The 10,366-nt window shown below is 44.3% G+C and overlaps 1 protein-coding gene across 1 annotated transcript; it reads left to right on the top strand.

Annotated features, from left to right (window-relative positions):
• Window positions 1–4,794: 4,794 nt before the first annotated feature.
• LOC147222307 (inositol hexakisphosphate kinase 2-like) lies at window positions 4,795–9,983 on the top strand. The gene is made up of 5 exons (XM_086168427.1): window positions 4,795–5,188; window positions 6,678–6,912; window positions 7,430–7,614; window positions 8,527–8,702; window positions 8,915–9,983. The coding sequence occupies exons 1-5, from the start codon at window positions 4,933–4,935 to the stop codon at window positions 9,590–9,592; spliced, it is 1,530 nt and encodes a 509-aa protein (XP_086024553.1). The 5' UTR covers window positions 4,795–4,932; the 3' UTR covers window positions 9,593–9,983.
• Window positions 9,984–10,366: the final 383 nt, after the last annotated feature.

Below are 10,366 nucleotides of genomic sequence, written 5' to 3'. Positions count from 1 at the left end.
TTGCCAAGAGCATGTGGTATTATTAGTGGGGACTTAGGTGTTTGGTGACCCATGAGGATTTGGTTCAAGGGTTTATCCTGTGTGATGTGACGTGAGGTGATCAGTGTTTAGAAAATAGACTGCAAATGACCATTCAGGTGAGATCATTCATTGTGCATTCGGTTTAGAAGGTCGAGGGTGTTTTGTGCAGCTTGTTTCTGCACAGTTTATGCACATATGTTGCTTTTTCTTTGAAAACACTTATTCCCTGCACAAGAACACAAACTATATTTGACAAGTTGTCTCTTTGCCGTGCATAAATACGTTCAAGTACATCAACTCATACCAACTCATTCAGGTTATTTCCCTCATCCTAAATCTCTGGGGGGTCTTGCATTGATAGCACTGTGTATTTCATGACCTTTAGGTTCCCCTCAAGTCACCTTATGTCTTCCATCTCTCGTGTACCTCGGTTCACTTAGCACCTCTATATCGGCCTTCCGCTTTTTGCTCTCACGTCTGCACAAGGGCGGAAGACGAACATCACATACTTTTTCTTTAGCTTCCCCGCTTCCCCACCGCCCGTCCGTGTCCTTTCCATTCACAGACACATCTGTCATTCACATTTCTGGGACACCTGAACGTGCTGCAAAGCCCGTTGAAGTGGCGGCAGCCTCAACTCAATAAAAACACCGACCCACTTTATAACATCAGTGACATACCTGCCCTCTCTCCGTTCCCCTTGCAATACTTTTTTAAGCACCCAGATTAAGTTTGTTATATGAGCATGTCGCAAAGCATGTGTTTCATAGTGAGGATGTGAAGACAGTTGTCTGCATGACTTTAAGTCTGCTTAACATCACACACTTACCAGGAGTTAATGAGGCTGAGGGTATAAAATTGAGCTTGAGGAGCCAAGCTTTTATCTTCCTTCGCTAGGTATTTCTTTTAACCTTGTCAAAAAGAGGGCAATGCGATATTTGTATCAAGCATTTTGAAGTTATCTTGTCACAAACTCTGCGTGAGAGCAGAACCTTCCTTTTGGATTTACCTCTTAATTAGTGAGATTTATAAATGCATTGCAGTATATTTAGATGTTTTAACTCCACGCTACAGTTTCAGATAAGGAGTTGAAATGCTTGCAAAAATTGCAAAATTCCAACAAGAGATGGAGAGCTAGTGGGGGACTACTCCGGAAATAACCACCCACTGCGCAAGTCACCGGTCCACACCGGCTCCATAGTTTAAAATGTAGATGAAAGAGCAAACAGCAGCCGGCCAACATTCTCCTGTGCCTTCATCCACATACTATTCAAGATGTGAAGGAGAGCAGCTTCTGCTATCGAAACTAATGAATATTCATTTTGCAAAACACGGTTGTGATCTGCTCATATTACTTACTTATTTATTTATTTCCTGCCCTTGCGTACAACTTGTAAATGTGCCCGCTATTTTAGGGTAGTGATGGATCAAGGTTTGCTTTGTTTCTGTGTGGTTGAATAACAGCTTGTTTGCATTCAGAGGGCACATGACTAGAAAACAGAGTGGTTGATTATGGAGAGCGCAGCAGTACCGCCAGACAAAGACACTTTTCAAAACAGATGGAGGTAAGATGTCAAGGGGGCAAGTGGAAGTTTTCACATAACTAGCAAGGTCTGGAAAGTGATGTTTGTGAAATAAACCTCTGCAGGATCGCAGTCTGAGGCAGGAGAGAGGAAATGCCCCTTTGACATAAAATTAAAGAAACTTTTTGGAGTCTTTCAATATTATTAAAGGATATTGAAAAGATAATGGGCATGTTAAGAAACATTATCCCTTTAGGCAAGTTAAAATCTGTCACTGAATTTTATTCAGGCTAGAAGAGCTCTGCTTTTGCAGGAGGTACTCTTCTAAATGAATAGCTATTGTGCACCTTGTGGAAATGTGGGGCTAGAATCCAGCTTCCTGTTGGCTGCACATCCCGGCATCCCTGTTTGCGACTGGCACACGCCACAGCGGGATTGTGAAAAGCCCCCCGTGCTGCGCTCGGCCCATTTCTGTCAAGGTCATGGCTTTCGCTTTCCTTTCCCTCCTCGTCTTCTGTTGGTTTCTATGCTGTTTCCTCTGCATAATGTTCAGTCACTTTCTCCTGGGCTACAGCATTTGATTGTTTGCCTGTTCAATTCCCCTACGAGATTTATTACTGAGAGGTAAAACTTTTAAACTTTTGATGAATTTTCTGATTTTGATTAATACCCCGAGTACTTGATTTTTCTAGTTCTTTCTTACATGCATTTGAAGTGCGCATTTAGAATGCATTGATTCTACAGCCAGTAATTACATTTTAATTCAGATTATCCTTATTTACTCGGACTCTCATCACTAAAGTTTTTACCTTTTATTTAGAAGAACATGCGATAAAACCATATTAGTATTGTGAAAAAAACAAGTGTGACATTAATTATAGTCATTGTCCAAATTATAGTATCTGACACACCTTGTTGCTCATGGAAACATTCCTGAAAAGGGAAGTACTTTGTGCGACATGGGCTCGGGAAAGTCAAGATCTACCACATTTCTTTTTCTGCTATTCTAAGCATTTCGTGTTCCTGGCTAAGACATGATATGTTCAAATTTAACTGCGTCTATTTTGTACTTTGTTTATTGTGGCCTATCCTTTTGCTGTGTTCCAGAGGCAGGATTACAGGGATTAGTCTCCCACATAAGTAGTCGGTGACCACCTTTAATGTGTCAGACATACAGTCACAACCAGACTCCATATGTTCCACAGTGCTATTTAATACAATGACCTTGTCTGACTGACGCTCAGTGGTGGACACACTCGACCGGAGGCAGCTTTGAGAGACTGTCTTAATCAGATGTTATTTTGACCTGGACAATAATCTGTGTCAAGACGGGTGAGATGCGGATTATAGTTTCCACTCTGGCAACAGCACTAGAACTTAGCATCACTTGTCGTTCCCACGCCGACCGTGTCACACTACATCTTAACCTGTCGCTACATCCACCTTGTACTCTCTTTACTCTGTTTTCAAATTTACATTTCAGCTACAGGAGTCTGAAAGCATGAGCAAAGAGACTTGCAAACAGTTATTTTTCCCACAGACTCCCACAGAAGCTGTCAGACTCCTGAACTCTCCCCACACAACAAACATTCACTGACTGCCAGCACTGCACAAGAGCCACTTTACTCCCTCTCCTTAATTTATGATAGTTAGTATTTCTTTTTCTTAGTATTTATTACTTACTCAAATTATTACCGTGCAATAATTTGCTTCCCGCTTGTACTGTTTCTTTTAGTGCGGCCCTGTAAGCTGTCTCCCACACTGATGTTGTCACACCGTCCAGTGTTACAGTGGAGTTATTGTCTCTATTGCGATTCGTCTGGTGTGAAGGGAGTGTACAAAGTAAGAATTTTATTGCACTGTCTCAATCACCATATTCTTACTATGTATATGACAAAAAAACATCCTGAATTAAATTGGAGGAATTCATTTATCATTTTAGTTTCATACACAAAAAACATTGGTGCATAATTGCCACCTCACGAATACTGTGCGAAGGCGCCATCAAGTCAACACGCACTATTAAGTATGCTTGGGTAAATATAAATTGTTATACAAATACTAAAATCCAATACACGCGGATCTGACTTTGTAAAATTGAAGTGAGAATTGTCGAGTTTTAAAACTGATTTTTCTCCCTTCAGCAGATCCTTCAGCAGATTTGATCTTCCAAATTTGCAGCTAATGTCAACGCTGCACCACAAGTCAACAGATGTTTGGAGAAAATGTCCATTCAATGTTTTATTCAGCGTTTCCCCTGACCTTCTGATGCACTGCAGAAGTCAGAATCAGAAGCAGAATACTTTATTGATCCCCAAGGGAGCTATTGCTCAATGAATGTGAATGTCCTGGGCCTCATCAATAAGGCCCGGGATCTCCATTGGCACCATTTCGACCCCTGCGCTCTTGCACTACTTTTCCATTACTTTGCATCACTTGCTCATTTGCACTACCAACTACCCTTATCATGATTCACTTTTCTTCATTTAACGATTATCCCTTGTATTTGGAAAATACTTGGCGATGAGATAATTTCCGATTCCGTTGTGATATCAAAATGTGACTGTGTCAGTCAACACCTGCACTGGATTGAGGTGACTCCCGCTGCACCTCGATTCTTTCCGTGTTAGGCTGTTGAACCCCACTGTCACGCACAGAAAAATGTCACGCACAGAAAATCAGCTGTGTTCAGCTTCACCCCCTCCCCCTTGTTATTCTCCTCTGCTCTGCCCGCCTCCTCCTCCTCCCCCCTGCCTTTGTTTGCCTGATCCTTTTCCCTCGAAGGGTTACCACCCAACAACCTGTTTTAGACGCCGCTGATTGGCTGATTCCCTGCGAAAGTGGGCGGGGCCTGATATCAGGCTCGCCGGAGGTTTTAGAAAGGCTGGAGCGGCAGCTGAGCTGTCAGTCTGCTCTCTCTCTCCGTCGGCTCCGGAGCGTCGTGGAGGAACCGACCGCATCGCTTCACTTCCCCCCCCCCCAATCCCTCGCTGCGCCAAAATAAACAGCCGGGAGACATGAAGGAGCCTTCGGTTCTGCTCAGCGCGAGAAACCGGACGCGGAAATAAAATAACAGATTAGTCGAAATCAATATTTTCTTTCTTGTCGCCCCCCCCAACCCACCCACCACCGTCCTTTTGTTTGCGCTCGGCGCAGGGACCGCATCGTGGGGAATAACTTGCACGGATCTGCAATCGTTGCGCAAAAAAAAAACCCCAGCAGGATTAGCCCTTCTTCTACATCCAGGTGCATCTGCAGTGCGTGAGTAATCGAGCGTGTGCGCGTCCCCCTCCAACCGCCACCCCACCAGGAGAGGGCCCCTAGCACATTTTGTGTGTCTGCGTGAGGAGGCTAATGCCTGCGGTAGTGCCGTCAGGCCCAGAGGAGGATGAGTCCGGCTGTGGAGGCTCAGGCCCAAGAGGCCATGGATGCAGAGCAAAAGCAAAAGCAGCAGCAACAGCAGCAGCAGCAGTGTTACTTGGAGAAAGGGGTGATGCTTGAGCCCTTCGTGCACCAGGTTGGGGGGCATTCCTGCGTCCTGCGCTTCGGAGAGCAGACCATCTGCAAGCCCCTCATCCCCCGGGAACATCAGTTCTACAAGAGCCTGCCTGCTGCAATGAGGAAATTTACCCCCCAATACAGAGGTAACCTGTTTGTTTAATTCTGTTTTGTCACATGCTTGTGTGCATCTCTTTGTTTATAGGCATGCATAGGCTTGTAGTTTGCAGAATTGTGGGCCAAATCCAAAGTCTGCAAAGGATGTTTTTCAAGTGTCTATTTAGTGGCTCCCCATGGCAGCCCTTCCCACAGGAGGGTGCTGCAGAGGAGAATGCAAATGGGCCTCCTGCAAACAGGACGCTGCTTTCACCCTGTCCTGTTTGCAGGAGGGCTGCACTGACACAGGTACATCGAATGAGGCCATGGAAGCTCCTGTTTCACTTCTTGGCACAGAGCCTCCCGATGAAAACCACACTGCTTGATGGGCTACAGAAATCAAACAAGCTGCTGACTCCAGACAACCTAAAAAAGGCCTATGTCACTAATATTAACCCCCGTGGACTCACTCCAACCACACCCACTGTAGGATCCTTGAAAGTGAATGCAGAATGAGTAACAGCCGCAAGCACCGTGGAGCTGCTTGATGCAAAACAAGCTCTTCAGGTTTTTACGTGTGAGGGATATTTAATTCCGCTTCATGCTAGTAGCGCGGAGCCACGGCCTGGTATTTATTTAGAGGACAACAGGCAAATTGTGGAGCTCTTCTTCCGCGGTGTCCTTATCCTACTTGTCTGCTTCGATCCATCTTTCCTATCTGTCCAAAATGCCAAATTCAAAACTCTAAGGTACTCTAAGGGTGTGATCACGGGACAGCATGAAACTCGGGCCTCATCTCCTCTTTCTTCTCTCTGTCACACTGCCAGCAATGCTTGTTGGCCCTTCTTTCCTGCTTAGCCTTCTTTTCATCATTTTTTAAAATCTTTTCTTTGATTTAGAGCCCCCCTTTGCTTGTCTTGGCATCTACATACGCCATATTATTTGACACTGCTAGGAGGGATCAGTGTTAATGTTTATGATACAAGCAATAGTTCTTCATGTAAATATGCTGTGGGAGTCATTGTAGAGACTTTGGAGGTGTTATAGAAATGTGCAGAATATTAGTGTTTGTTGGGTCCAGAGGCCAGCTTGTTACCATGATATATGAAACCAATATTTCTGTATGAGTGCAATGGCGCTTTTTGACTTCTTTGTTGTATACCTACACAAAAACGAATTTGTGTTAATTGATGTTTTTTTTTTTTACAATAAACGGTGATCTGACTTCATTTTCTTATTCTTGTGTCATTTGTGTTTGGGCTCCTACTTTCATCACTTCATTTCATTCCATCAGGATTCGCGATGCATATTTAGTTTCTCACTATTCTTCCTGCTTTGGTCTTCAATGCTATTATTTTGTGTATTTCTATATATCTGCCACATTTTTGTGGCTGACTATTTAGGAAATAAGAAAAAACATGAACATATCTGCAACTGTAACAGCTTCAGACACAAACAAGATAGGTGGAATAGATCGACAAGTTCACCTTTCGATAATATGAAAGACTCAGAGGTGTTTCTCTCTCTTCTTGTTTGCAGGCGTGGTGTCTGTTAGCTTTGAGGAAGACGAAGAAGGGAACCTTTGCCTCATCGCTTACCCCCTCCACAGTGACCCAGCGGCTGACTTGGAGAACAAGGACCCCTCAGCTGATTGTGAGCCCAAGAGCAAGATGGTCAAGTGGAGCAAAGCCATGGCATCCTCGGTATTGGTGGAGAGTGAAAACTACAGCACAGATGGCCGAAGCCGCCAGTCTCGCAAAGATAAAGACAAGAGGTGAGATGATAATAAACAGGTTATTTTTGTATTGACATCGATACTCTTGCGAGGAGTCAAGGTTCGAGAGTGATGATGACCGACCGATATGGTGCTGTTACCATTTGTTGCATAACTGGGACTTTATATTTATATGTAGTGACGTGTTTTTCATTTGAGCGGTCAATCTTTAGACTTGCATTAATCAGGCAGATGACGCACACATTGACTTAACATAACCTGAGGCCAAAAAAAAGGTCCTAAATACTGCAAACAGCTGATCCACAGCCTTGGCAGTCATCAGGGGTATCACAGGCTCTGGATTAGATAACTATAGTGTTGCATGTTGCGTATACACTCAGTCTGCCTGAGCAGGGCTGCAGTGAGTGAGGAATGCTCCAAGTTTTGTTGAATATGATGGGTTACATACAAAAAACGTGCAAACATAAACAGACGTCTAATATTTGTCCTTCTCTTTAAAGTGTTCAGGATCGTGTGTTTAACTGGCCGTCTCACTTTCACTCACTCTGACAAACAGTGTTCACAAGCTGCAGGAAGATGTGGAGTTTGAGTGGCTGCAGCAGGCTGAGGTTCTGTACTACCGCCTGGAGCGTGGCCACAGCAATGCCGTACCACAACTCAAACACAACCCTTGGAGCCTCAAGTGTCACCAGCAGCATCTGCAGAGGATGAAGGAAAACGCCAAGCACCGCAATCAATACAGTATCCTTTATCTCAGAATGCCCTGTTTCATAGCCTGCAAAAACCATCATAAATGGTATCGCATTGTTTGAGGCCAGGCCAGCTAAGCGATGCAAACTCCCTGACACCTGAGACACAATGAAACATGTGCATGTCTGTCACGTGGCCGTGCCCAAGTCTTGTCATCTAACACAATGACTAGCTATCAATATCTTTTTCCTGCCGAACCGCCTTTCTGATAGACTTCCATTTGTGACTCAAATTGTCTGAATATCTTAGAGTTAGGCTGAAAGATGAAAAAAATTATTATGTGTGACTGTCCTTCGGGGGGCTGTTCGTGAGCTAATTTTTAGAATTTATATTATACTCCTATAATTAGCTGCCTCCCAGAATTAAACTCTGTAAATAATTAACCACACTCCTAAATGACAGGCAGAGCTGTGTAGCCCAGTTAGCTATGTAAACTACACCAGGGAAACAAAGCAAGAGGAGGGAGCTTCATCACGCGTTTCTGGAATGTATGACTGCTTCACAGATCATGCAAAGCATTTCATCAAATGCAGCAAGCCTTCTTAGAGCTATGCTATTAGTGTAGCCTTAAGATCGGCCCGGTAACCCACACCATAGGAACACAAGTGATGGACAGCGCCTTCATTTGATATGGTTCTTGAATACGTCACTGCTGCTTGGCTCAAAAAAGCGAATTTGTCTCTAGTCAATGATTGTAGGGCTGACACGGGCCAGTTGGAAAATTGTTTGACCAAAAAATGTCAACAGCACACTCACACACAGATGCACAGTGTTTAAGAGGGAAAAGCCATCTTGCACACTGATTTTTGGTCCGAGCCAATTTGGTTTGGCTCCTCCATCTACTTTGTGTATCAAAAAAGTAGCCATTTCTTCCTCTATTTTCTCTTTGACTCTGTATCTCAGAATTTATCCTGCTTGAAAATCTAACATGGCGGCACACAGTCCCCTGTGTGTTGGATCTGAAAATGGGCACGCGGCAGCACGGAGACGACGCCACAGAGGAAAAGAAGGCGATGCAGATCCGAAAGTGCCAACAGAGCACATCATCCTCCATTGGTGTGCGTCTCTGTGGCATGCAGGTGTGTTCCATTGCTGCCTTTGCCTTTTCTTTTACCAGAGAATACAAATTGCTTTTTACAATTAGATTGCTACGGTTCTTTTAATGACATGTTTGTGAATGAAAGAAAGAAAGAGGTCCCAGTGAGCTGATTTTTGTGCATCAAAATCACACTCCTTATGTTTTTTTTTTTGTTTTTTTTTTCTAATGCATCCCTCATTGTCACTCTTTCAGGTGTATCAGTCAGATACAGGCCAGTTGATGTTCATGAACAAGTACCACGGCCGCAAGCTTACCCTACCAGGCTTTAAGGAAGCTTTGTTCCAGTTCTTCCACAGTGGATGTCGCCTGAGACATGAACTCCTCTCCCCGGTGCTGCGGAGGCTTCAGGACATGCAAGCTGCCCTGGAGTCCTGTGAATCTTACCGCTTTTACTCAAGTTCCCTGCTTATCATCTATGACGGGGCTCCTCACCGAAAACATACACGTCGACACACTGAGAGCGGCCTCTCAGAGGAGGATGAGGATGAGGAGGCATTAGCTGAACCGGATATGGAGGAGGAGGAGGAGGAGGAGGAGGAGGAGGAGGAGGAGGAAGAACCAGAAGAAGAAGAAGTGGAGGAGGGGGGAGTTGCAGGTACACTTAGTTTTTCACTCAGCCCCTCCACATCTTGTGAAAGTAGGAGCAGCTGTTCCAGCAGCAGTAGCGGCCATGGCAGCGGGGGCTCCGGCCAAGGTTGCCTGTCCCACTCGGACCCAGTGGTAGATGTGCGGATGATAGACTTTGCCCACACTACCTGCAGACATTACAGAGAGGATAGCGTGGTCCATGAGGGCCAGGATAGCGGATATATCTTTGGTCTCCAGAACCTGATCGCTATCATCTCTGAATTGGAGCACAGGCTTGACTGAAGAGTGACATGAAGCATTCTTTCTATGAGGCACAAAAACACTCTGACCTTTTGAAGGAGAAGGACTGGACTAAGGGAACGGAGAGAGATCAAATTCTCTCCTCTTCACCCCCTTTGTTTCCGACGTCGGTGCTTCACAGTGTCTCTGTTGTACGTCCGTGTCTGTCTTCAGGTTTGAAACAGCCCTACACGTAACATAGCGGCGCCATCTGTGTAACTGATGCAGTGATTTGTTGTTATCATTCTGTTTTAACCCACCTCAATGATGGAAAAAAGGGTAGGCAGCGACTGAGAGCAGCTCGAACTCTGAGACAATAGCGAGATGGCTTGTTTCTGATTCCAAAGAACGTGTCTGCATTTTGCACGAAGAAAAAATGCACTTAAAAAAAAAACCATTCAGCTCAAGGACTGTGTTAAGGCTGAGAGAGGGCTATATGGGAGAATGTATGAGGACTGAGATGATGGGAAGAGATTTCTCTTTAGCCTGGTCACTCTGCCATCCTCTTCCTGTTTATTTCCACTCAGAGACTTTATTCATAAATGAATCGGAAACAGATGATAGAGTATTATTTATTTATTTTACCTGTTTCATCAAATAAACTAATAGCTCAAGATGTATGTGAGTAGAGAGTACTACATTCCATATTATTAATGTTACAATAATGATATTGATTAATATTGTTATTTGACATGTTTGGATACCTCTATCTTGTATATCTGTGTCTGCATTTTGTTGGGAAAGAAATTAAAGACTTTGCTTTGTGCTAATCCGTGT

This window comes from Fistularia commersonii, chromosome 21 (assembly GCF_037954325.1).
Source record: "Fistularia commersonii isolate RoL2024-O1a breed Wild chromosome 21, RoL_Fcom_v1.0, whole genome shotgun sequence".
In the NCBI taxonomy this organism is placed as follows: domain Eukaryota; kingdom Metazoa; phylum Chordata; class Actinopteri; order Syngnathiformes; family Fistulariidae; genus Fistularia; species Fistularia commersonii.
Note: the sequence above shows the minus strand (reverse complement) of the source record. Positions and strands in the feature narration are given on the sequence as shown.